Source organism: Oxyura jamaicensis, chromosome 2, assembly GCF_011077185.1.
Source record: "Oxyura jamaicensis isolate SHBP4307 breed ruddy duck chromosome 2, BPBGC_Ojam_1.0, whole genome shotgun sequence".
In the NCBI taxonomy this organism is placed as follows: domain Eukaryota; kingdom Metazoa; phylum Chordata; class Aves; order Anseriformes; family Anatidae; genus Oxyura; species Oxyura jamaicensis.
The window spans coordinates 122626192-122654007 of NC_048894.1; the positions used below are offsets into that span (position 1 = coordinate 122626192).

At 45.3% G+C, this 27816-nt stretch overlaps 2 protein-coding genes across 3 annotated transcripts in view; one reads left to right on the top strand and one right to left on the bottom strand.

Moving 5' to 3' along the window:
- Positions 1–26126, top strand: part of TRIM55 (tripartite motif containing 55) — a 27998-nt gene extending 1872 nt beyond the window's left edge. The window contains exons 2-7 of the mRNA XM_035317216.1: positions 762–995; positions 1927–1949; positions 2049–2173; positions 4269–4495; positions 6583–6870; positions 24247–26126. Of these exons, the coding sequence (XP_035173107.1) occupies positions 762–995; positions 1927–1949; positions 2049–2173; positions 4269–4495; positions 6583–6870; positions 24247–24366 (1017 nt within the window). The 3' untranslated portion in view covers positions 24367–26126. The remainder of the gene's footprint in view (positions 1–761; positions 996–1926; positions 1950–2048; positions 2174–4268; positions 4496–6582; positions 6871–24246) is intronic.
- Positions 25723–27427, bottom strand: CRH (corticotropin releasing hormone). Of its 2 annotated transcripts, none has more exons than XM_035318689.1 (2): positions 27113–27427; positions 25723–26753 (listed from the first exon to the last, which is right to left on the bottom strand). In XM_035318689.1, the coding sequence occupies exon 2, from the start codon at positions 26736–26738 to the stop codon at positions 26202–26204; it is 537 nt and encodes a 178-aa protein (XP_035174580.1). In that variant the 5' UTR covers positions 26739–26753; positions 27113–27427; the 3' UTR covers positions 25723–26201. The 2 variants fall into 2 exon arrangements, with proteins under 2 accessions (XP_035174580.1, XP_035174581.1); XM_035318690.1 differs by having other exon boundaries at positions 27297–27424.
- Positions 27428–27816: the final 389 nt, after the last annotated feature.

The following is a 27816-nucleotide window of genomic DNA, read 5'->3' on the forward strand; positions in this document are numbered from 1 at the left end:
CCCCCCCGTAAATCTTCCCTTGCAAGTGCAGTATGTTCTTGTTAGAGAGCGTACAATGAAGCAGTCATCAAACCCACCTTCCTTACTTGGTGAAATATGTTGTGTTGTCTGGGTAGAAGGACAGTAAAAGTGTCTCAGAAAATGATGTGAAAATCAATGCTCGAAGGTAGGGTTGGGACTTGGCTCCTCCTCCTTGTCTTTGTGCTTTTGTCGCACACCATTTTCTTCATGGTAACTCTACCTCATTCGGCGCACAGTAAATGGAATATAATGGACACCTGCTGTCAAAACAGAGTCTAAAAGGGCTTATGTAAAAATCAAGCCTAAGCAAGAAAGTTCCAGGTAGAAACAGAAAATTCTCCAGAACTGCTTTGAGATGATCTCTCCTTTCAAAAACGTTCTGTTCGTGCAAATGAACCCAGCTGCTACTATGGTGATGTTTTTTACTTTTTCTGCAGGCTTTGAAGTATCACTACAGACATCATAAATACCCTTCACAGGTTTTTTAGAAGGCTGACAAGTTATACAATAACCTGTTTGGGGGCTTTCAGTGGTTTGAAATCCAGAGTTTGAGAACAATTTTAAAACTTTTGTTCCAATAGCTTGAACTTTGAAAATTATAAAAGTCTCTGGGGTCATTCAGAATCCTTTGCACAGTTCAGAAAGAGGAATTTATTTGATGAAAATGCTTCCAAGTAACTGTAAAAATAGAAACTCTTTTAAGAACATAACATGTTTAACATAAACCAAATGATTCACAGGAATGCTGCAGACGACAGAAAGAACAGCTGTGTGAAAAATTTGATTATCTCTATTCTGTACTGGAAGAAAGAAAAAATGAGATGACACAAATAATCACTAGAACCCAAGAGGAGAAACTGGAACATGTCCGCTCCTTGATGAAGAAGTATGCGGATCACTTGGAAGCCGTGTCAAAGCTGGTGGAATCAGGAATCCAGTTCATGGAAGAACCAGAAATGGCTGTGTTTTTGCAGGTACAAAGTCTATAAGTAGAAGCAGAAGCAGAGTGTTGGGTTTGCTGAAATACAATTTAAGCATTTTTCAATTTTAGGAGCATTCAGAATTCAGACAAACTCATTCTTTGAAAACTTGCATCAACACAGGCAAACGACTAGGCGTCTTGTGAATAGTATTAAAACCAAGAATGATTTTGAGTTCCCCCAAGAGAAAGCATAAATTTTATTATTTTCCTACATATTCTTATTGTCCCACCACTAAAACATACATATATATGTACTTCTGTGATTTACAGCGTTCTAAGTCACATTTTTATACCTTTACTTCAAAACTTTTTTGTTTTCATACTATAAACTTAGAACAGCTGATTAGGAAACCGTTAGTAGCCTGTTCACTAAACTTACTGGTGTAGAATTTCTTCCCTGCAGTGTTACAATTTCTCTATATTAAAGGTTGAAAAGATATTTCTTAAACAGAAAGCAAAAACAAAAACAAAACAAAAAATTCACCAAAGAATTTATGTTGAAGAGTACAATGTTCTTTCCAAAGAAATAAAATTTTGTGACTCCAGAAATATGCTCTCATGGATAGTCAAAGATATAGTTAATTGTAACTAGAGGTGGTAACAGAACAATTGCTTTTCACCACAAACACATACAAAAAAAGAGTACAAATATATACATTTCATTTTGTAGAGATTGTTGGTATTTGCTGTCATATTCAGATTTTAATTAAAACAATCTTCAATGAACTAAGAGGATTACTCAGCTGTATACTGATCACTATTTAAACCTGATCTCAGTTGTAGATGTTGTGGTTGTCATTTATGAGATCCAGAGCAGTGCACTGAGAAGCAGCCAGTGTAAGAATTAGATCTCAATGCATAAAGTCTCTCAAAAAAAATTGGAACCACTTAAGAAGTCAGTTATTTCCTTTTTGTTTTCACAGAATGCCAAAACATTGCTACAAAAGTAAGTATTTAAACTTATGACATTTGATCTTTATAATGAATTACAAATTGGAAATTTATCTGCAAATCCAAGTGCAAATAACCAATCTCTCTGTTTTAGAATTACTGAAGCATCTAAAGGATTTCAAATGGAAAAAATAGAGGATGGGTATGAAAATATGAACCAGTTCACTGTGAACCTCAGTAGAGAAGAAAAGATAATTAGAGAAATTGATTTTGACAGAGGCAAGTCATTTATTTCACCTAAATTGCTTTCTTACATAGCAATTGTGTGTACTTTACATGATGATACAGAGCAGGAAAACTTGAATCAGATATTTCTGTCCATCCCAAGGTTAATTAGACCATTTTGCTTCAATTATAATCAAAACCAAATATCCATCACAGTTAAAAATCATGTAACCTGTCAACATCCTTAATTTTACCTGTTATGTAGCCTCAAGACTTTCCTGAGGGCGTGATCTTTACTGATTCCTCATGTGAAGGGACCACAAAATTAAGCTTTTATTTCAGTCTATAAAGTACTTTTTCCCCCCTAAAAGATGCCATTATTGTATGGCCTGCCTGCTACAGAAAGTCATTAAAGAAATAGAAAGTTTACTACTAAAAATACTCCTTTCTTTAGAAAAGACATACACTTTTCTTTTGTAGTAACAGAGAAATGTAACAGAAATGTGATCAAAATTCAAAATCACAGAGTTATAGAAGTAAGCAAAAATTGTCATCATCTTTCATATATTTAACATTTTGTGATGTCGCTTGTTGTGACATCGTGACATGCTTAATCTGTCTATGTGCTTAAGCAAAGTTGCAATTCTACATTTGCCAAGACAGCCTGAAACCTAGGCTCACCTATGCTTTACCTTACAGGGTAAGCCACAAGAAATTAATGGACTTGAATGTTTCATATTAGCAGACCTCTCCTATTAAAAGAGGAGAGGTCTCATCTCTTCTACTTATGGTCATTTGGATATCTCTGATTTTCTTGCTAGTGCAGGGTTCTACTAATACATCCACATTTACCTGTATCAGCCCAGTTAAATCTCATGCAAATGCCTGAGACTCATTCTGCTGGCACCTATCACTCCCACTTACACTAACTTCAGAGCATGTGGTTGGTCCCTGCAAGGGATCCGACATGCCTGCTGCAGGTCTTTGTAAGATGGCACCTGTGGACTAGCTCTACTTGACACTTGGGTCCGTGTAGCGGGACACCAGCCATGGCACCAGTCAGCAGCAGAGGATCAGATGCCATCTCACAGGGCCGTGAACCTGCAGGGATTTCTGCTGTGAGGGGTAGTCCCTGCTCACAGCCTCATGCCCAGTTTGTCCCTGTGATCAGCCACAGCTGCGTGCACTTGCCACCTGCATGCACTTGCCAAGATCATGACCTCGTGCATCCTACCACGAGATTGGGAATGTGACACCCACCTCCTGGGGACAAGGCATTAGTAAAGCCTTGGCAATCAGGACTTCAGTCCTGCTACAGTCAGTAAGGTCCTCTGCATGCAGGGGGTGTGTAAGCAGAGATTTAGCACTCTGCTTATAGGAGAGTGTTTGCCTGCAGACATATTTCTCCATTCCGAGAATGTTATTTGATTTGCAGATCTGCATTCCTTCTACAGTCTCAGGCAGAACCACAACCTGTGCAAAAAGTGCAGTCAATTTGTAGGTTAATGCATCCATCTAGGTTTATTTCTCTGAAGTACCAGGATGGCTCTGAACAGCATCTGATGTTTGTCTGGATGAATACCATGATTATGCAAAACAAAACACATTGTTAGAGAGCTCCTTCTGGAAACGAGGGAGCAACCACAGATGCTGAAAATAGGATGTGTTGTAGGATGTACAAACCATGGTTTGACCAAGTTTGACAGTCTGGTTTTAGGGAGGTTGGTACCCAAAGTCTCCACAGTCAAGTATTGCAAAACACTGACCTGGTAAAATTCACTATGACCTCAGCAGTATCTAAAACAAATAAAATGGCACGAGGGACTTTTTGCCTGCTAGATTGTGCCATACCAGTTATCCTCTCACAAAAGACCGCAGGTCTGTACTGCAAATCCCTCATGAGGATAACTGAGGAGAACAGGCCTTTCTATCCTCCTTCCCATGGGTAGGGATAATTTAAGACTTTAAAAAGCATGTCTTTGGTGCCCTCCCTGCTGTGAGTCTCCTGCTCATGCCCCGTGCAGGCTCCTCACATGTACCAGGGAGGTGGATCATCAGTAGCTTTGCTGTGCAACTGTAAATGGCCTTTTCATTACACAGAGACTGTAGTCATCTTCACATGGTGCTCCTTTTACACTTGTCCCTTTAGAGGAGGAGGTGGAAGAGGAAGAGGAGGAGACGGTGGATGGGGAAGATTTGGATGAAGTCCACACAGAGTCGTCAGGAGAGGAAGAGGAGGAAGAAGAGAAGGAGGAGGAGGAAGGGGCTGAGAGAGCATCACAGCCACCTCAGCAGGACCCTGAACCACAGAGTGCAGCAGGCGAGCCCCCAGCCGAACCTGCCCCAGCACCACAGCCTGCCTCCCCAGCTGGCCAGGTAACTGCCCCCGCTGCCCCGCTGCCCTGCCAGCTCTGCTGAGCACTCTGGCAGAGCCAGAAAACCCTCTCCTGTAGCCCGTGGGCACTGTCTCAGGAGCACAGCTAAGGGAGTCCAGGCACTGGAGAGCAAAGCTGCTTCTTGCCCTTTCACAGACGTACATGACTGTACCCGGTCCTGCGTAAAGATCGCTTGATGGGCAAAAAAATGCCTTGCTTTATAAACCAGAATATATATGGGATGCATAAGATATAAATAAAAGAGATTCAATTTGGGAGTTAAGCACATAATAATGGACGTTCTGCTTGCTGTGTCCTGTGTTTTAACTCAGACTAACTGTTATAAATGAAATGGTTGTTAAAATATTTATACTAAGAGAATTTGGCATTCCCAGTGGATTCAGTGAGCTTTCCACCAGCGTTTTTAGATCATACTTCTAATCTTGTTTACTGGGAATGGCACTTACCTTCTTCTGCTTCTGGTCATCCTAGGGCTATCATCTAGGTGGATGCAGGGATATCACACACCAAACAGCAGAGGGAACTGCTTTTAACCTATCTGCGTTACCACCTGGCAGCAAACAGATTCAGAGTGTGAATAATTTAGGCCAGCACTTTTTCTTAAGGAATGTGATTAGAGTGAGACTATAATTGCTGCATATTCTAAAAGACTATATAAAAAAATACTTCATGTGCTACTATAGCAGCCCATAGATACAACTAATTTAGCAGATTGTGCTTCTTATGCAATTTGCCCAGTGGAGCTGCTGAGTGGCTAAAGACAGCTCTGATGGTATTTGGAGAGGTCAGCGTGAAAACAAGAGAGCAAGTGATAAAGTGTTGAATATGGCAAGCTTTCCACATAAAACAAAGGAAAATAAATACTATAGATTGACTCTTGCTTTGATTTAAGAGCATACATGGGTTTGCACCAGTTGTGTGAAGATGCTCTTAAGTCAGGTTTTATTATTTAACCAAAGTTTGTTTTCTGAAGATTTGCACTGATTCAACTAAACTTCTGTAGCATAACTGATGTACTTTTACATTCAAACAAGAATTAGACTTAAGAAAGCCTGACTTCTAATGTCAAGTCCCTCGCTTCTAAGGCTAAAATGGAAAATGTATGGCATGCTGCTGCAGCAATTCTAAAATACCATTATGACTTGGTCAGCTGTGCATTACGATGTGGCATGTGGTGTTGCAGTGTGTGGGATACCTGTATCTCAGCTTTTGCCTTCTGGTGTGAGAAAGGCAAAGCAGAAATGCAGCAGTGACAGCAGGTATCGTGTGGGTGAGCCTGAGAGCTTGGTGCAAGTAGAGAGGTGCAGTTCAGCCGACTGCTCCTCTTACCAGCAAAGTGTGTCTGAGCTTGGTTAGCGTATTGATAGCAAGGCTGGTGAGCAAATGTTTCTGTCCAGTGTCTTTGTATTCTCCTTATCTGACTGCTCATATCAACAGTTTTGTTGGCAAATGCATTGCTCTTGACCAAAACACCATTCAAAGGTACCTTACCTGTTCTTCATGGCTGGTGACAGTTCATGAGGCTCTTTAAGCAGGATTTTTTATATGTGGGGGGTTTAATTGTGTCATTATCCATGTATGGAATGAAATACAGTAACTAATCAAGAACCTGTAATTTGGCAGGCAGCTGTATCCCTTTACTGGAGTTTCACTGGACAGTATATTTGAAACATGGGGCCTCCTTCTCCTCCAATGCCCATTATTAACACCACGTGCCTCAACTGACTTCTGGAGAGTTTATAAATGGGTTTAAAATGGGCCCCAAAATGTACAAACGTATGGACTAAGGAACAGCTTGCCCACTCCTTTCTCAGTCAGGGTCCCCTTCCCTGCTAATTCTGCCCTCCTGTTCTATTCTTATGGTAACTTATATTCTTTGTGTTATTCAAATGTTAGTTGCTTTTGCTGTGCGTTTTGACTGTAATTCTTTTGGACCTTATATTAGGACAAATACATTCCTTGCAGTGAGATATAACAAACACGGCATGCAGAGAAACGTTGGCTACGGCAGGAAGGTAACGCGGTGCACTCTGCTTCTTCTTCTTCTTTTTATCTGTCCTGATTAAGGATGAGGTTGTGACACCAAGTGGCTCTCAACAGACTGCAGAGTCTGACAGTCCAGTGCCACCCGCGGCAGAAACCACCGACCCCTTGTTTTACCCTAGCTGGTATAAGGCTCAGCCGCGGCAAGCAAGCAGCCCGAGCTCAACCCCCGGCAGCGGGCTGGGGAAAGTAGGGGCTCCCGTTTCTCTGGAAACAAGTGCAAAGAAGGCAGAAGCCCCGGAAGCAGCAGCAGTGGAGGAGAGCGCGCCGGGGAGCGGTAAGGAAAGTAATGCCCCTGCAGCGACGTCCAAGGTCAGTGCCACCGCGCTCACCCCAGAGGGTTGTGGCGTGCCACAGTTGTTAAGGAAAACCTGACTTAATTTTCCTCTGCATGCTAAAGAATAATCTGAGAAATATGGAAACAGCCGAAATCATCATTTTGGCCTGTCCCCTGGGTTTACAGATGACTGGAATATGTGACAGGCTGATTGTCAGCTTCAGAGGAGCATGCCAGCAGTTGTTTGTGCTTAGCTGCCAGTGCACCTAACCTGAGTTGCTTGCACACACACTCAGGAGCCATCAGAAAGGCTTTGATGCCTCTGCCCATCAGAAGTTTGCATGTATTAGCGGCAGACAGATCCCATGCATGAGATTATTCTCATCACCTGTTGAAAGCCTGTGCACATCACATGTACACCAAGCAGCTGTAGCTTGGCTTCGCCTTTTGCAGCTTGGTGGCTGCAACTGGAGTGTACAGCTTTTCCCTGTGAACACAAAACTGTGCGAATACCTCATGTGCTTGGTGGCCTCTCAGTAAGCAGTGTGACTTACTGGGTTCAGATCTGCTGCAGAGGGTTTCCTTCTTGTGACTTGATTAAAGGAGAGCATGACAGTAACATATTCCAGTTCTGTGCTGGACTACCAGCAACATGATGAGATTACAAAGATTAATGTGCTAAGGTACCAGAGGCTGTTTCCCTTAAAATGACAATGTTAGAGCTGGGATAACCTGAATTTGAGTATTCTTTCTTCTGCACGTGTGTAAAATTTGCATGGGTCAAAGACTCAAGGAACAGAGCTGAGGGTGCTGTGTGCGTATTTGCACATCACACCTGCTCCTGCTCTAGTGGGTGACAACCAGCCCATTAGCAGCACTCCAAATCAGACTGTCCTGGTTTGCAGGGACAAAGGGAGGAGAATATGTGTGTGCATGTGGAAAAGCACAAGTGGGCAGTAAATATTTCAGTGCTGTTTCCTCAAAAGTTAAAGTTGACCATTCAGCATGCATGAGCAGCTCTACAATAATAAATCATCATGTGGTGGGCAAAAAGTTAGAAGAAGGGCTCCATAGAGATGTGTTAAAAGGGGCACTTAACTGTTGGCTGAAGGCTTTACGCAGTGACACTTGAATTTGGTGGGAGGATTCTCAATGACTTCAGTTACAACAAGAGAAAAAATTGACCCACAAATTCCAGCAGTTATTTTTCAAGTCAGAATTTGATATGAATATGGAGTATATATATTTAAAAAAAATCATATCCTCTATGACCTTGTCTTCTTAAGTATATTGCAAATGAGCTGGCAAAAGCAGGTAAATTCACAATGAAATCTGTTGCTGCTGTTTCTTTATATCAGTTCCACTAATGAGTGGGCAGCCAAGCCTCACCACAGGCAGGTAAAATCCTTACTGGGTTTGCCTGATTCTGGTCTGCTTCCTTGCGTCCTACTTTACCAACAACAAGTAGAGGAGCAAAACGAATGTTTGTTGTGGCCAGACTTCTGAAATGTGGTTTCCAGTCACATCGCAGCTGCTCTGTGGTACCCAGCTCTCTTCGTGGCCGGGTACAGGGAGTGAAAACAGGCAAATGGGAAAGTTACCAGAGCCTGGGGTTGTGTGGATCTGTGGGTGCTGTGTCTTGATATTTTCTAGGCTCAGGAGTGGCTCTGACATTCTGGGAGGACGAGGAGGTTGAGAAGAGTAGCGCGTGGTTCTGGGGATGGGGGAAGAAAGAGCAGGGGATGGGATTGTCCCTGAGGTGGAGACAAGGGGAGGAATGGGAAAGCATGGGGAGCTGAGGGGTGCAGAGTGTGCTGAAGAACAGGAAAACTAGAGTAACCAAGCTAGGCAGGGTGGAGGAATGATGCCACATCAGAGCTATGGATCTGAGCTGAAATGAGTCTGTATCATGAGCAAAATGGCCTCTGTCGTGTGCCACTGGTCATTTTTCAGTATGTGAACTTCAGCTTTGTTTCCCTCCTGCATGTGACTCTGACACAACCCACTCTCAAATGACAAACAGGTTGATTTTTCAAAAATCCTGGCTGATGTTCCCTACACTGCTGTTTTTACTCCCGTGCTCCATTTAAAGAATGTAATGGAAAAGTGTTGTGGAAGCAGAGCTTTTTCACCGAGCTTAGTGGTAATGTCGAGTTTGTGTTATGACAATGCTGGTGAAGCACTCTTCTTATTTTCTCACAGGAGTTAGCATTCTGCATATCACTTTTGGCATTTCTTATCATACTACATCATCTTTGGAATCTGATTCAATACATTTGTTCTTTCATGGGTAGGAAATATTTCATTTTACCATTAACTAACAGTTCAAATAGTGTCTCTGGTGATGTTCCTATACGGTCTTAAAGGAAGTTTTCCCTTTTTTTCTTCCCCTCCCCATCCAAAAACATCATGCTGGTTCACAAGTCAAGCTGCCTAAAACATTTCTTCCTCTCACCTTCAAAACGCCACCCTTCGGCTTACTCCTGCATGGTTAAACATTGCATCCCCCTGGTTCAAAATGAAAAGAGAAATTTACTTCTGCAGGTCCATGGGCTTTTATTTCAGTTGCTGTTTGGTTGGCCAGCAGGGTGGAGACCCTGAGGTTTGACGGGAGGTGTGATGAGCTGAGCTTGTTAAATCCAACAAATTGGGGAGTAAAATCTGGAGGGTGATGATTTTCATCAGAGGGGTAAGCATCAGGAAGAATATTCCACAGAATAACCCCGCACTGGGAGGCAGCCTGTCCCTTCCGGGAAGCAGAGCCCAAGCCATCCCCAGAGGGAGCACCACCACTCCTCATTATGCCCTTTTTCTACCAAAAGGCATCTAGAGACACCTCTCAATTTTCCCAGTGATCACAGGGTTCTAAACATGGCCCTGAAACACATCCCCATGCTATGAGGGATGAGCCCAACCCTCTCGAAGCATCCAGGGTTGTTTGGTTGCAAACACTCCCAATAACTGCCCCTGTAGGATGCAGTGGGCTCATCAGTGAATTACAGCAACATAGCAGCTCCCTCCCATAGAAAAAGCACCAAAAATGAGCGTAGTGGTGCCCACAGCAGGGCTCACCAGAAGGAAGGAGGTGCCCCAGGCCTGCGTTGACATGGGGTGGAAGATGATAGCACTGCTAAATCTCACCAGACACACTAGATGGGACTACTGTCGCACAGATACCACCCAAGGCTGTGCGTGTGCTTTTAAGTCTCTGCGCTTAAAAAAAAAATGTCTTGAAAAGGAGCTTTTCATAGCAATAAGGCTGAGCAAGCTAGGGCTGGATTTTGCACCCCCGGGTTTTCAGCGGGCATGCCATAAATTGAGGGGCTGCTTCCAAAACGTGGATCCCAGGGCAGGCTGCGAATAAATACTCTCTTTCTTCTTTTCTTCCCCGTTTTTGCCCCCAAGTAGATCCAAACTAAGAAGGTCCAGTCTATACTGAGGCACAGCAAAAAGCTGATTAGTACGTGTTTTTCTGTAGTCAAAGGCTTTTTTCCTTACATCACACTAATTAGAGCTGAAATATCTACAAGATCAAGGACTAGAAACTTCACTGCACAGTGAAGTTGTCCTGAAAACAACAGAACTGTAAGTTAGACCTTAACTGTTCTGTAACTTCTATTCTGGAGTAGCTCCTTTTTGTAGACAAGGTCCATGATTTATTTCTCCCAGCTCCAAATTCACACCCTCTGTAGGTAAGCTATATATTTATATTCAATTTCCAAAGTGATATGGCTGATCTGCAGAGAATTATGTTATCACTGGAGCATTTAATCTTATTTACTGAAGACCAAAGACCTCTGACAGAAAACAACGTTAGTTACCTTTGAGCATTCACCCTAATGACAGGGGGAAAAAAAGCAGTTTGGGTCTATTATTCAATACAAAAATGCTTGTTTTTCCCTGCTCATTTTATGTACTGCACTCTAAGCACTGTACAATATGATATGGTGCCTCTGTGAAAAATGGTAAATTACTATTCAGCTTTTATGTGCAAAAATTCCAGCACTAAGACTGAAGTCTATCTCTCCTTTAAAATAAATAAATAAATAGAGGGAAAAATAAGCTATCATCTATGCTTTATCTGCATAAGTTATGCAAAAGGCTGCGCTGTCTGGTGGTAATTTGAATTTGAAAAGCATCGGACACTGTGAATCTCAATTAAATTTACGGAGCACCGTTTAATTTTCATTTATTTGTGTTTGGTTTTGAAAATTTGTTATGTTATTACAAGAGGACATAGAGCTCGCTTGTACTCCTGGGAAATCAGGCATGCGAATAGCATCATGCTCTTTTTTTCCCTTCTTTCTTTTCTAATTCAAAATACCTTTTGAAATTAAAAATAGACCAATGCCGAAGGCTCTCATTTCAGCCATTTGAGACCTCTTTTTGTGTGGTCTCTGGTGACAGCTTTATGATTTATTTAATCATGAAATAGAAGGGAGGTGAGGAAGAAAGACATTTTGGTCGCAGACTCTATTTGCATAAAAATGATTTGCTTCCCCATGTGTAGTGAGGTGGCTGTTTAGACACTTTATGTGTCTTTATCTGTCAAGTGAAATATCAGGTCACTGCCCCTTTCTCTTTTTGTTTGAAAGCCAAATATCACAACTACAGGAAATAAAAATGAAAATAATAATTTAGTATAATAATGATAATAATATAAATCCGTGTGACTGTCATATAATTTAATTTCAGGCTATTTCAATGTAATGCACTGATAGGGATTTCCTCGTGTTTGAGCAGCAAGAAGTCAGTTCTCCCTATTAATACCCCAAATTACTTGATTAAAGGGTCACTTCACTTTGCTGTGAGCCATGGTATCGGCGACATTCCCTCCAGCAGACAGAAGGGTGTATCAGTCAGGACGGGCAGCAGGAGGTGCAGCCCACAGGTTTACAGCCTGCTTGGTCTAAGAAGGGGCAGCGTGAGGTGATTCAGCACAAAGGGACCTCCACACTACAGACACATCCCACCCCAGGGAGCGAAGAATTTAGGGGCATGGTCACCCCAAGCAGCTTCTGCGGTTGATGGAGGAAGAGAGGCATCTCTCTAACGACGGCTGCTGCGCTCTTGGCACCCTCTTCACATCCACCTGCTGAGCTTGAGGTGACCGCTCTTACCCCAGGTGCCTCTGCTCAGTGTCTGAAGTTAGGGAGATGTTGTGCAGTGAACCTGAGCCTCTGCGGCTGACAGCCAGGGGTGAATGATTGGGACACCGGGAGCAGGAATAGATCCGTGCGCTGCCTCACCCCGTGGGGAGCCACGTGTTAGTGGAGGATGGCACCGGCATTAACAAGCAGCCCATCCCAGCGCACAGGAGAAACAGATCTCAGAGTCCAAAACAAAACCAAGAAAGCTTAGAGATGGTGTGTGTGACAAGTTACAGAGGGAGGTGAAGCATGCCTTTCGCAGTCTGAAATTGTCTTCATGTGTTTGGTCTCAGAAGACAGGCTAAGTGGGATGGAGGAAAAGTGCATGTTTTGTGCGTTAGACTTAAGAAACTCATTCAACTGCTTGGCATTTCAGGACCCAGGCATGTGTCCTTGTGCTCATTATACCTGGAGGATGCTTCTAATGGCATATAGTTTTGAACCTTCAGACACATGAAGAATATTGTTTATGCTTTATACATGCTCATGGCATCCAACTCCTGCACCTGGAGGGGATATGGACCTTCAGTCTCATGTAAATCTGACTTCCAGATATACGTTGAATCACCCTTAGCAGTAAGACAGTTTTTTAGGACTGCTGAATATCTGTCTCTTCTACAAATGCAAATGCTCAATACTCCCAGCTGATGAGCCCATCTTGCTGCCCAGATTCAGGCAACCGAACTTGAAAAGCTGGCCCTCAGTTCTGCCCTTTAGTTCACCTGTGCAGACCTCTGACAGCTGGAGAAAGCGGTGCACATCAAGAACAGTAGGAGCACTTTCCAGGAATGTGTAATCCTTAAAATTGCCTTCACATTTGGAACCACTCTGTCCCTCAGCTTGTGGTACAGGAATTCCAAAATCAGTAGGGATGGGTATTGTATAGCAAAACCTTCTTGTGTTGTCACTGGCAGAGCACAGATCCCAAAAGATTTTATATCTGCTCATATTATTTAAGTCTGATTAAATAGAAGGCAGTGGATACATAAATCAGGAAAAGTTTGTTCATTTTTCCTACTCCAAATTTTGTAGGCAACATCTCTCATGCAGTGACATCGTGTACATTTGTGAGAGCTTATGAAAGCCTTGTATTCACCTAGGTCTCTGGTTACCCAGTTTATTTCACCCCAAACAACCTGCTGGACCCCATATGCTGTTGCTCAGATCTCCCATTGAGAAGTGTCTGTCTGTGGTTCCGGAGGACTCAGGCACACACACCGAGTTTGAAAGGAAATGCAAGTTAATCATACACAAACAATATTCTGATCTAATTTCCCTTTGCTGCCAGTAAGTACAGTGCTTTAATTCCATGAGGATATAAAATATAATCAGGACTGAGCTGGTTGGGAGGAGAAATACTAATAGAGTGGCCTATGTTAATCTTGTTTCATTAGTTTTAAAAATTTCTATTACTTGCTTGCAACCTTATGCCATCTGCCAAAATTACCATAGGGACGGTCCTCTCTGTATTCACGTACTGTAGCTGTCTTTGCCCTGCTGCTGAACGCTTCAGTTTCAGCTGGTAATCCTTCATACTTTTTTCCACAAGACAGCTTTAAATCACGTGTCAGTAGGGTCAGTATTTAGCTAAGCTTTAGCCAATTGGTTGTCATGTCAATATGCAGGCAACATGGACGAAATAAGACAATTTAAAATGAAAATAAGCCCAAGATCAGGCTCTGTTCATTGCTCGTGTGCCTCTGCTCCTCCATCACTCTGTAAGAGGTGCGGGTCTACATTTTAGAGCAGTGCTGATCTGGAATGACTGCCTGGCTGTTCAAATATTCATTTCCTTTCTCCTCTGTGAACTGGAAACTTGCCAATCTGCTCAGGTAAGCAAGCTCAGTCACGCTCCTAAAGCCAACAGCTCCCAGAGAGGGGATGGCTCGCTTGCGAGAAGACAGCCTCACAAGGCTGGATTCTGGGGGAGCGATGCTAAGCAAGGGTCCCTCTCCCCTCTGTTCCACCCAACACAGCCTTCCCACTGCTTGTCCGCAGAGCAGGACAAGAAGTGAGTGTCAGCAGCAGAAGTAGCCCAGGAAGCCAGCTGCTGCTCCAAAAGCTCTCTGCTCCCTGTTAGTGGAAGGCCTGGGAATTCAGAGAGCAAAATGCAGCTTGATGTTTGCCATCTACTTCTGGATACACTCAGACTGTATCTTCTCTTAGGTAGAAAACTAGATGGGTTCCTGCCTGTACACTTAAAAATCTGCCCAATTTGACTGAATGAAAAATGGGTCATCTCCTGTCAGTAAAGCTGAGCCTTTTGCAGAAGACCCATGAACCAGTTAGCCTACAAGCCCCAGCTGAATTCTCTTTGAAGCTTCTTCCTAAACGTCTCTTAAATTTCACTGTGTGAAAAAAGTGTTCAACCTGTAGCTAAAATATAGGGCAGACCTTAGATGCAAAACCCTCAGTTAACTTTTTCAATATTCTCCTTGTGCTCCTTCATTCCTTGGCTAACCGAGCTGGGACTCAGCTGTAATGCTCAGGTCTGAGGCCACTCAGGCTGGTATTTAGTTGGAAGCAAATTCTGCTTGTAAATTTCCATTTTGTATCTTGACTGTGTGCTTAAGGTGAGATGTTTTTTTCCTTAATTTAGTGAACACATGCAGAGAAAATCAGGAAAGTCTTGATTGCTCCTCTTTTAACACCTCACTTTCCCTTGCTTCTGAGAATTATCTGAGTGATTCAGTGATGAGTCGTAAGGGCAATGTATTAGGGCCAGCTTTCAGACAACAGTTTCTCATAATTAATGAGTGGCAAATATTTCACCTGAAGTTTTACCTTGAATTGTCTGGTCTGCGATTTGTCTGGTGAGTCATAGGTACCATCTGATTTATGTATATTTCATTTTTCAGTCCATTACTAGCAATAGGGCTCAACAATGACAGCATGGGCAAAATTATTTCTGCTGTTTAAATTAACACAAAGAACACAAAACCAGGCTCACCTAGATGCTGTCTTTCAGCAACTAGCTCATTTAAATACCGAATTCAACCTCCATTAAGCCTCTTCCCCAAAGCATTGCTCACTCTGTTCATTGTTAAGGCATTTTGAAAGGAAAACGGAGTGTAAACAAAAAGTATTTCTTAATCATGGATGAGCAGTTGCTGGTTTACATCATGTTGTGGTCGATTTGTGTCACAACAACACAAGCCGGCTGATTGTAAAATATTTGGTCGGTTGTCCTCCCGCTACCTGGAGACACTTCAGGCTTTCAGCGTAGCTGTCAACTCAGCCACGTAAAGCAGTGCCTGTTGTCTCTGAACGCTCCCAGGTGGATCAATATTTAAACACCAGCCCATCCAACTAGCCATAGTGGAAGTCCTCCTGGCAGTAATTAGTAGTTAACTAGGGCTGGCCCCTCGAGTTTGAGTACTGCATCCTGCCACTTCTAGGCTTCGCTGGCTGCAGAAGAGGTGAGGGGCTGGAGCGTGGGTCCCTGCAGCACCCACCCACCCACCCAGCAGTGACACGGAGGGGCAGGATGGATGGCTGGTGTACATCCAAAGAGAAACAGAGAGAAGGAGAGGGCCATAACAAATGCAGCGCAGATTCAGTCTTAGATCCCTTCTCAGGTGGTTTTTATTCCTGACATCTTTAGGATAATCTTCAGGTCATTAAGTAAGAGACTAATGACTAATTCAGACAGCCTGTTATCCTGGATTTCTGTCCAATGGAGATAGATCGGTGCCATGATATCCAAACCAGGCTTTAGATGTCCCACATAGATGTCACACCTATTTATCCTTTCACTGAACAGAGAACGAGGATCTCACAGTGCTGGAGAATAAGTGATCTGAATTTCCTATTGTTCTCTTTCATTTAGAGAGCACCCTATAAAATCTGCCTGAGCCTATCTCAACCACCAGACGTGGTGATTGATAAACAGACCTGGTCTCGTAGAGCACTCCTGGCTCAGCACTTCTGCTCACAGAAGAAGCGGCTATTTTTCATGATGAAACACACTTGCTGTTTGATTTGCTCTATTACAAAATGCCTTGCTGAGGAAAGGTGGCTGTTGTTTCCTCCCTCAGTAAGGGTGAGCTTTTCAATGACTGGCAGCAGATTTACTTTTTCAAATGCATTCATTTTTATATTTATTTGCAATTTTCTAATTTCATTTTATAAAATAATTATTTTTTTATTTTTTTTATTTTTTTAAATGGAATTTGTGTTCACCCAGGTGCAGGTCAGTTCCGAGCCTGGCTCTGGTGACAGCTGCCTGTGGTCTGTACTCTACACCAATAATAGCCAGGTCAATAACTGTGACTGAATCCGAGGCTTTAAGAGCAGTATTTATCACAGCTTCCTCAGACTTCACCTGGGAACAATGTGAGATGGGCAGAAGGAAGCTTGATTTAGTATCTTGCACGCAAGTTGGCCAAGCACTGTGCGAGCAGGCCAGCATTGCTGATGGGTGAGCACAGACTGCAACGTGAGACGTGATGCCACAGACATCTACCCAGGCAGTCACAGTGCTGCTAGCTGAGCAATGCGCAATGACTGGAGTAGAGGCAGTTCTTGGCTGCCAGGTTCAGTTGCTGTGGTCGAATTAAGGAGAAGATTTGGGCAACCAAACACATGGAAAAACAAGCACACAGAGGAAAAGGGGCAGAAGCAACAGGCAAGGAAGGAAATGTTTTAGCTGTGGCAAAGACTTTCTGTTTCTGCTACACAGTGACTTTATGGAATGGCACCCAGCTGCTTGAGCTGACATTGCAGCTTTTCTTCCTGCATCTCCATCAGTATAATTTTGTCTCCCAGAGAATGTGAGCTGTGGACAGCTCACCCCACACTCACTCACACCAACCCAACTAAGTCAGTCACTCATAATGTGAGAATAAGCAGTGCTCCAAACTCCAGAGCATGCTGTGTGTCTACACACCTCGCTGCTATGCTGGCTCTGTTATCTGATCCAGTGAATGGAGCTCTGGTGTGAGTCACAGTCTGAACTGGCACTGTGTCTCATTCATTGGCTCTACAAAAATACCATTTGCAGAGGAAGAAAAAGCTTTAATTTACAACACTCCATATTACTCAAAGGAAAGAATATATGACAGAGACAAACATGACGTTAAACCATTACTAGATCTGCTGCTTTTCCCTGAAAGGTAATAGCAAAGTTTCTCTAACATGGCTTAGATAGGTTAGTACTACAGAGACGTTCTTGGAAGGTCTTTACTTCATGTTTAATTTGTTGGTGTGAAGTAATATCTACTTATCTGATGAAGCACAAGTAGGAGGAAGAGGGGAGAGCTGGTAGCCATGAGTAGTTTTCTGGCACTGGTGGCCAGTGCTTGCCACTTATTCCTGCAGCCTCTCAAGATGATTCTTCCTTTGCTAGACAGTTGTCCAGCAGGACTGGAAACACAGCAGAAATTATGTGTTTAGAATAGATGGCTCATTGATCAGGAGGTCCTCAAAAACTTTTCCATCAGAGCAACAAAGAATGATGTGTTGATAAATTCAGGAAAGGCTGAGCCTTAACATTCACATCTGTAAGATGGGTTTCTTTCATTTTCCTGGTCACTAGTGGGACTACTTTTTATGCAGATCAGTAGTTAATTACTCTCAAGAAAAGGTAATTCTAGTAAGGTGCAGCAATGAGTGAAATATTGAAAATGTGTCTTATTCCTGGCTTTTTTTTGTTTGAGTCGTGAAAAAGATTGGTTACAGAGAGAAGGGAATTCATTTTTCCCAGCTGCCACCTAGAAGAAAGCCACCATCTTACACCGTTCTCTAAAACCGTTTTCACTACTGTCTCAAGTGCCCGGACTTTGGTATCCTATGGGAGATGTGCAAATCCTACACCAAAATGTGCTATTTGGGCTGTTTTCCTCTGAACTACATTTGTTGTCTTTAAAGACACCAAATCACCGGGTCATTATGCAAGATACATTGCAATAGACGTTAGCCACACACACTCTGCTAATTGTAATATAAGGAAAATCTATTGAAGTAAAGCATTTGCTCCCAATAGACTTTTAACATTCATTGTCAACCACTATTAAGAAAGTGACACAGCTAGTACTGTGATTGATGGAGTTTGTCTCCATCGATAATATGCAATATGTCTTTGCATATTATTTTGTCTGCCACCATATGTGTTTCTGTAGCAGGTAATCGTAGCAATTATTTAGAGAATATTCTGTTCGTTCCTACTAATAAAAAGGAAAGATCCATGCAAAATAAGCAGCCTCTTAGCTTGAGAGAGTATTGTTGTGATATATGTGACAGCTGCCAGGTGTTTTGCTGAAGGAGCTAGACTGCGTTAAAAATATGAAAACAAAATGCTTGAACTAAAGTTTAAACCATTTAAAAATAACCTGTTGTGCTCCCTTTGTTTCCGCTGCCTGGAAGTGTTGAGTGCCAGAAGTGTAACACTTGACATTTGAGGCAGACAAACATAGCCTACAGATTCTGTGATGGCTTTGTGACCAGCTAGCATTTTTTAATCATGCCTGTTCTTGTCAACACTGGGGGTTGTTTCTAAACAAGCTAGAAAAAAAATATGGGAATTAACTTTAGTTTCTCACTCCTTTTCTGAGGCTAGAGAAACCGTAGAATTAAGAAGTTTGTATTTTCACTGCTTCTCCCTGCAAGACCCATATTTTCTTACAAATTCACTCTTGTGATTGTGCTGTATCAAAAGCAGGCAGTGAAGGCATTGCGTAGCTCGCATACCTCTAAGGGTGTAGATCCTTTTTATTTTATTTTTATTTTTATTATTTTTTTGGCATCAAAGGTAGTTTAGGAGTATAGGAGTTTTTTGCCAAATGACCTTGCTTCTTATTCCTGCCTAGATGCCACCACTGGCACGGCAGTTGTGCTAATGCAGCTGCTTGTTGGGCTGTGTTGGAATAAAATCATTCAAATGGTCCAGGGTAAAAATATCACTCTTCAACTCAAAAACAACAACAAAAAAAAATTGATGTCATTCCAGTGGCATTCCCATTCTTAACACTGCCCTGCAAACAGCTGCAGCAGTGCAAATGGACAGTGGGACATGGAGAGAAAGCAGGAGGAGGTGGATGGGAGCCAAAGGGCAGAACCTTCTTTGGTTTGGGCTGTTGCTCCAGCACATTTTGATATAGCTGTGCGGGAGGGCTATTTGAAACCAACTAATGTATCCATGTACATGGTTGTAAGAAATAAACCCCTTTCCTGGGGCATATTGAATTATAATAAGCCACAGGCATTCTCTCCTGATGAATTTCAGTGTAAATGAAATTTACACTCATTGTGACAGTCATTGTGACTGTCTCATTGTGACCGTCAACACTGAGACCAGGGTTCCACAAGGTGGAAAATACAATTTGGGAGAATTCAACACTAAGTCAGAATTATCATACTCAGGTGGCACAAAGTCTTCAACAAGTAGTGGTCTTCAACTTCAAAATCACTATGAAGGACCGTATTTGTTCAAAAAATGTGAGAACTTTTGAAAATGTGTATCATTTTTGCTTTGCTGGCAAAGGCACAATATATTCTCCTGTGACCAGCATAAAGCCAGTGACCATTTTTAGTTTTGGACTGATTAGACAAAATTCTGATCATTTAGTCATGGTCAAGCCAGATAAAAGGTACTGCTGGGTGACCTACAGTACCGGAGGAAAACTATTTCAGCTATCATTGCTCTCACATCTCCTTGCAAGCTGATGTGACACAACCTCTGAGAGGTCCATTATAAAATTGTTTTCTCCAGATCCTGCTTTACCAGAAATCATCAAAAATAAGTTTTAAAAAAAAAAGTCAAAACAAAAAATCAAACTGAAGAAGACTACAAAGACCCTGCACCTTTCATCCCTACCTCATAAATTTAAGAGGCACTGATCTTGTAAGAAAAATGGTGCCATCAAAGTTCGTAGTTTCTAACAGTTTTCTGATATTCTGAGGTGTTTGGGTGGAATCTTTCTTGTGTAATTATTTGAAAGCCAGACCTAGTCTAACCCAGTCACCAGGAGTGTCTCTGGAGTCAGCAGGGAGACCCGGATGCCTTCAGAAGGTAACCGACGCTACAGATATTTCTTTTAGGAGGGGACAAATCACCCTCTGGTGGTGCCTTTCTCTCATCACTCCCACTAGAGGGAATGCATAGTTTGCCTGACCAGGTATCTCACTTCTGGATGACTAAAGCTTGGTAATATGGGCCCCAGTCTTTGTACCTAAAGGCTATGGAGATTAGCAGTGGCACAGCAGAAAACAGCGTGTGGACGTAATTATGTATCAAATAGCTACAAGGCCTGGACTGCCTGTTTTTTCCCCACACCATAAATAGGATAACTGCTGGGCCCCTAATCAATAAAAAGGCTGTGATAAAGCCAGTCTGCTCACTCATCTCCTCCCTCCACACCCTTTGCTAGAATCCTATCCGGCTTTAACTAGTGCTAGTGCTTAAGGAAGCAAATGCTGAAAGTGCTGAACACCTATAACTTTGCTCCAACTCATCTGCTAAACCCCGAGATCCTTATACTGTTTATCCACGCAAATTCCAGCGTGCCAGCTGCTGAGGGGTGCTAAATGGATATTTCAGCAGGAGTTGTGGTTGCTCAGCACCTCCACAGAGCTGGCATGTAAACTCCAGCCTGGACTTTGCTTAGGCAGAAAACAAATCCAACCATCCGTCATGCAGGGTGTGCTTCCCTCCCCGCTTCATGAGCTGGCCTGGTGAAAATTCCTGGTGCTTATTAAAAGCATCATCTGATGTCACTCGACACCACAAGGGAAAACATAAATCAAAGTGTAAGTATTCAGCACTCTCTCAGCATTGGCCTAATGTGATTAATGTAATCTGAGGTAAACACTTCAGTTATTCTTTATTGCTGTTAGGGACCCAAATAGAGGGCTGGGAGTTGTTATTCTAGGTAAAGTGAAAAACAAGCCCTACCCATGAGATCTCCAAGACTAAGATAAAGCTCAGGTAGAAGCTTAACAGCAGTTACCTAACAGCAATGGACAAACACGATGAAGTGTTGAATCTGAAACCTCTTAAAGGCATGTGGCAAGGGCTGAGCCACACTCAGCAGAAAGCTCGTCCCTGGCAGTGGAGAGAGACTGCAGGAACAGGGGAAGGGAGCTGATCCGGGATGAGATGCAAGAACCCATGGAGATATCAGATGCCCAAACCCTGTTGATGTTGAGGGGACCTGCTTCTGCTTTGTGCCTTGCAGAATCACCTCCTAGTTAAAATAAATAAATAAATAAATAAATAAATAAAATTTTACAAAGATGAAATCTTTGTAAAAGATTTGTAAAATCTTTGGGGAAAAAAAAAAAAATCCAACACACTGTATTACTCTGTGTTGTGTGAGCTGCCACTGGAAGGGGAAAATGGATTTAGTAATGTGGAAAGAGTCTCTCCTGGCACCCTCTGATGGTTTCTTGTGTCACATGAGGATAGCATACCTCAGTGACTGCGTGACTCAGAGCACAAATACTGAAGTGTCACAGGTGTGAAAACATGGGCCTAAAAGCCGAGGAATAGCCCCGTTGTCAGTTCTGCACTTGCCTAATTCCCGGCTGGGCGTGATGTTGGGTTATTGCTCTTGGAAAGGCGCATCGAGGTATTGCAGCCTGGCAGCCTGCTGAGTCCAGCGAGGTGCAGGGAGAGAATGCTTCACCCAGCCAAACCCAGTGGGAACGTGCTGGAGCTCCGGCGCTGTTTTGCTGACACAAGAAGATGCCATCTCAGCAGTGTATGAAGGAGTTAACACGTTATGAAACATGGTTTTGTCAGTGATGTAGACAAAGATTGTTTTGTTTGAAATGCAGCACCAGCAATGCTGGTTAACAAGGGAATGCAGTCACCTTTCCCGACCAGGGCTTTATTTCTTCTAACGTGTTAAGTCCAAAGTCTATGAAAAAAGCTACTTAGCTCTAAGCCCATAGATTGTTCTTTACTTCAGAGGTGAGCTTAGTTTAATATACATTTCTGGCTACTGGCTTATTGGAATAGCAAGTGGAGGTGGTATGGAAAGCCCGTCTTGCACAAGAAGACAAATGGCAAGGTACAGTTGTGGTTTTAAGTAAAAAAAAGTATGAAAGTGCAGGAAATTAGGTTCTAAACCTCTCACCAGTCCTATTCCTCTGCAGGTTGAGGGGGAGTGACAGGGGTCAGCCCCATGCCTGGGCACACGCTGCTGAGGGCTTGGTGCGCAAAATTGCACAACCAATTTCAAAACTACTTTTAGCTACTCCAGGTGTCCTTCCAAAAATAAAAGGCAAAATTTTCAACACCACGGAGGACTAATAACCCACCTACGCTCCCACATTTACTGAAATGTGGAGAGCACACAACCCCTTATGACTCTGAAAGTCTAGCCATGTATTTACTGCTGATACCTGACTTTTGTAATCTGGGTTGGAACTTTTCAGCTGACAGGTTTGCATTCAGCACTTTCCAGGTCTGAGAGCCACATCTCTATAATCAGGGCTCAATCAGGTACGTGCTTTTCCAGCTGAGGATCTGGCCCATTGGGCCCGATTCTTTGCAATACTTTTGCATAAGCCTGGGAAACAACCCTTCTCACCAGCGCTGCTGAAAAAGGTTTTTTTTGCTCAAGTAGGCAGCTGTTCCTCCCAGATTTTTCACCCCACTTGTGTGCTCATTAGGGCACATTAAAAAGTTATCATGGAAAAATAATGTTCTTCTGAAGGATACCTGTCCATAAAAATCCCTTCTGAGCCCTGTATTTTGCAGTGAGTAGCTGAGGTGCCTTGCTTGGCAAATATGAGTCTAAGTCAAAGATCAGCGCATATTTCCAACATTAAAGCAGATTCTCAGACAGTATTACACTGGAACAAATGAGGCTATTCCAGTCCAGAGCACTTGAGGATCTAGGTCTAAAAAAGGAGCTATGAAATCTAATCAGATACAGATAAAGAAACAAGGAGCTACTTTTCCATACCCCCATTCTGTCTCATCTGTAGCTGACACAATGCTCAAACAGGTAGAAACTGGAATGAAGACCAGTAGCCAATCTATACATAACATGCCACCACTTCTCACTAATTCCTATGGCACACTTTAACACTGAGTACTTACAAAAATGCTAAGAAAAACCATCCCATGCTTTTGTTCCTCATAAGCATCCCTGCTTCCTTGTTCATTCCCAGATATGTTAGCATCACTGCTTTGTAACTTTCCGTTTTAGGGGAGTAGTATAAAAGACTGAAATGTGTTAAAATTCAGAGAGCACTCCTCTGGCATTTTGCCTCTCCTGAGTAATACCTTGACACCAAAAGGTTCTCCTGAGATCATGCTGAACTTCCCAGAGTAAGGTGAAACCCTGCATAGAGAAGGCTGGCAGCATTGGCCCGAAGCTCATACAAATATTTGAGTTTTAAGAATGTACAATAATATATATACATATATAGGAATATATAGAGAAAAAAAAATCTTCTATATTTCTTGTTAAATTGTGGTTACAACGATGAAGACAGAAGGCATCCCTTAGCTACCGAATCAGGTTATCTTCACAAAGCTGGTGTTCGTTCTCTGCCAAAGGAATCTGAAAACATTGGAACTAGTAAAAATATTTCAGTATGTTATATTGGCCTGTTAAATGTCCATCTGATTTTAAAATATAACAATTATTAGCAGGTACAGCACATCCAGTCCAGATTTCTTTTTTTTTTTACTGCAAGTGTAGGATAGCTGTGCAAATAAAAGGCAGATTTTTTCCCTGGGATTTTCTTTATTCTACACTGGGGAGTGGAATCAGAAGCTTATATTTCTTTATTACTTATTTTCTGTTCTTGGTCTGAGTGAAATTGAAGTGAAATTATTATTAAGATATTTTAAAGAAAAAAATAAAATAAAGCACATCCAAGGCAGATTTCATGACAGCAGAACAAGGATCACTTTGAGTGGCAGAGCACTGACAATAACTTTTGGCTCAGGTCCACATCAATCTGGAGACCCAGCTACACAAGCCAAGCTGGCTCGGGATCCCTTCTAAGCAGGCAGTTATCACCTTCGTTGTGATAATATTCCAGAGGTCCAAACCAGGGCCCAGCCCTTTGCACGAGTGCGACACTCACACAGCGCAATCCTTCCTCTACCGCTGTTTGTGGCCAAAGTCCCTCTGCCTTCTCTGGCGTTAGAAGTCTGGCTGGCCTCCCCAAATCTCCATGCTCCCTGCCTTTCCCCCCTCTCCCACCTCACTCTGTTTTTTTTCCGCCTGTTGTGAAATCGGACGTATTTTAATGCAGCCCATCCTTTCCCCTTCCATTTGCCAACCTCTGCTTCCTTTACAGACCGGCTCTGAACCGTCCCCTCAAGGACGAGCGGAGGAAACTCCCGTGAGCAATGAGAGGGGTGGCGAGCCGGCTCGTCATGTCTTCTCCTTCTCCTGGTTGAACTCACTGAATGAATGATGACTCACTCCGGCTGGCTTCTGGTGTGCTCCTCGGAGGGACCGCAAGCGCAGGCAGCCTGGCTGGAATCGACAAGGAAGCTGGCCTGGAAAGGGACATCCGAGCAGCTTTCGTTCCCGGGAACTCAGTTGACCTCCACATCATGCCTGGCCCTTGAGACGACAGAGTCGCGACAGGGGTGGGAGCATGGGGACAAACTGCTGTACTTCAGTGTGTCAGAGTGTTTTCCAATTTCTGGTTTCCAAGGGAAAAGCAGCATCGCTACAGCTGCAGGATGAGCACTGCTACTGTTTTGTTATTCACTCACTTTTTGGCACATCCCCGTGTAGGTGTAAGTGCTTCACTGATGTGAAAAAAAAAAAAAAAAAACACGCTGCTGTGATATTCTCCAGGAGCATCCTGTGCCAGCACAGCATTTCCCCTCGGTACCCTCCAGTGTCCAGCCTGTGGGGTGACCTCAGTGCCACCGCCACCCCCTCGGCACCCTAAAGTCAGGGTTACATTTGGGCACCACCCGTGGCCCCCGGTCCCCGGGGTGCACCAGCACATCCCGTGCCGCAGAGGCTGAGCGCAGGAGGGGTGAGGGAAGCCGCTGCTTCTTCCTTCTCCCCTTGCACTCACTTTTCCTGCTAAGCCACAGCGGGTGACGCTCACCTGCACAGATTTCGGGCGGGGAGGGACGAGGAAGGTGTGTGCGTGCCAGACACCCATGCGGGACAGCCCTGAGCGTGTGGGGCCGATGCTAGGGAACACCTCGGGTGCGGTGAGGTGGCACAGAGCTGTGCCATCAGGTCTTCACTTGAAGGCCCCACGGCACACCGTGGGGAGGGCGAACGGGCAGGAGAGGAGCCGTGCGGCCAAACCAGCTTCGCGCACGGGAGACCTGCAATGAAGGTGACACCGCGCCTTTGGGGGACACCTCGGCAGCCCTTAAGGGACACCGGGTGGCTGCCGGGGGCGGGGGGCGAGTGCCGCAGGGACCAGGCGTCGGGCTCCGGGCAGGGGCTGAAAGAGCCGAGCTCGGCCCCGGGCACAGAGCGCCCCGCAGGGGGGGCGCCGTCGAGGACGGGGCTGCGCGGCCCCCGGGGTGCCACCCCCGGTGCCCGCCTCTTCGGGACTGCAGCCCTGCTTTGTGGCCGTTTCCCCTCAAAATGCCCCGTGAGGTCCGGGCAGGGCCACGGGGACCGGGGCCGTTCGCAGCGGCTGGGGGGTGCTAATTGCAATGAATCGTAATTAGGGCTAAAGCAGAGCCCGTGCGGGACCACGCTCCGCTCTGCTCCCCTCGCACCCCGCACGGCGGGGGCGGCTTTGGGGCTCGCCCCGGGGTGCCTAGGCAAGAAAGTCTAGCCAGCCATGGTTATTTGCAGCTTTTATTAAAAATATAAATATTAAACATTCTCTTACACAACAAAATTGACCGAGCGCTGAAAAGATGTTTTATTGTGAAAATGTTTACAGGAAAAAAGTGGATTTAAAGTAGCTTACAGAGATTCCCCCTCCCACCTCCCTGCCCCCGCCAGGAAAGTTATCTGGCTTCTCGGCGACATTTCTTCCAATGCGCACACATCCCTACGCAGCGATGCCACTAGAAAGACTGGGAAATGGAGAAATAAATAAAGGTAGGGGAGGTTACGGACGACACTCGTGTTTCTGCACTTGGTACGCGGCCGTGCATGCTAGTCAAGGGACAGAGGCTGTTCGGAGTACACCCTTCTAGGTTTAAAGCTATATAAAAATAAAGAGATGACATCAGAGCAGCACTATGGTACATCGGAGTGTGGAATTATTCTTGTGCTAACCGCGGAATCTCTTTGGCAAGGCGGGGAGGGGCCGCTTCACTTCCCGATGATCTCCATCAGTTTCCTATTGCTGTGGGCTTGCTGCGCCAACTGCTCGGCTCGGGCCATCTCCAAGACCTCTCGGAGGAGGTGGAAAGTCAGATCCAGAGAAATGGGGGGCTCCTCGGACCGCTTCTCCCTCTCCACGGCCTCCCCCTCGCCTTCGCCCTCCTCGGGGCTCCCCAGCGAGCGCTCGGGCAGCTGCTGCAGCTGTTGCACCGCCGCCCGGAAAAAGTTGGTGGCGGAGGCTTGGGGCTGTGGGTGGCTGCTGCTGCTGCTGCTGCTGCTGGAAGAGGAGGAGAAAGAGCCGGCGGGTCTCTTGTTGAGGTTGCCCAGGCGCAGGAAATACTCTTCTCCCATGCGGAGCAGGACGGGCAGAGTTTGCTGCTGCTGCTGCTGCGGGAAGAAATCCGGCTGGTGCAGAGCCCCGTGGGCGGCTCCGGGGCTCTTGCTGAGCGCCCTGCACTCCTGGCAGGGCAGGAGGGCGACCAGCAGCAGCAGCAGTCCCGTGCACACCAGCACCTGGGGCTTCATGGTCGGCGCCCGGACCTGCAGCGGGGACGGAATCGGGGCGAGGGGTTACGCGGCCGGCGGGGGGCGCGCAGCGCGGCCGCTGTCCCGGTGCTGATGCGCGTCCCTGCTCGCCTCCCCCCCCGAGCCCCTCTGATTCCCTCTGAGCCCCTCGGAGCCCCTCCGAGCCCCCCGAGCCCCGCAGCCGTCCCGCACTCAGCCCCGGCCCGGCCCGACCGCTGCCGTCGGGGCGCGGAGGATGCGCGGGGGGCTCAAAATTGCGCCCGGTTCCCCCGCGCATCCCCGCCGCCTGCCCCCGGGGATGCGCGGCCGGGGCTGCGCCCGCCCCAGCCTCCGCGCAGCGCAGCGCAAGCGGCTCCGCACCGCTCCGCACCTACCCGGGGCGGCGGCGGCAGGGCAGGAGGCGGCGGGGCTCGGCGGTGCCCGGCGTCCCTTTCCTCTCGCTCTCTCTCCCTCGGAAGCCGGTTCGTGGCGAACTTGGGATCAGATTTGGTCCTAATCAGAGCCGGGGCGCGGGATTTTTATAGCTTAGACCCTCTCCTGGAATCACGCAGAACTTGCCTAATAAGCTGACGCTCTCCTGACAGCCCGATTGCGTGCCCCGATCCACTGCTGAATAAATCATGGGGGCCCGTCGGAGCGCCGATGGGCCGAGTTTCGCTATCGCAACCCCAAATCTCACGGCCAATTATATCAACAGATATTTATCGCCTCTGCGGTGACGTCAGCCGGGCCGGGGGACGGGGAGCAGGGTGCCCGCCCCCCCCCCCTTTTCTTCCCCCCCCCTTTCCCCCCCGCAACCCCATTGACAAAAATACTTGAATGAGATTTCCTAGCGGGCGTCTACTATGCGAGGTCACTCCGGGAAAACTTTCCACTCGCCGGCCGGCTGCGGGGAGGGACCCGGCCCGATCCGACCCGCACCGGGGCTGCCACCCCAGGCAGCCTTCGACGACCCCCCCTCTCCCCCCCCCTTACGACCACCACCCCCTCCCCGACCCTTTTCATCCCGGCCGGCTGCCGAGGAAGCCGGCAGTGCCAGCGCTTCCCTGCGCCCGACGTGAGGCTGCCGGGGGGGCGG

What these genes read in the sequence shown, in the direction of transcription:
- CRH (XM_035318689.1), bottom strand. Translation starts at nt 26,738, where the DNA reads ATGAAGCCCCAGGTGCTGGTGTGCACGGGACTGCTGCTGCTGCTGGTC.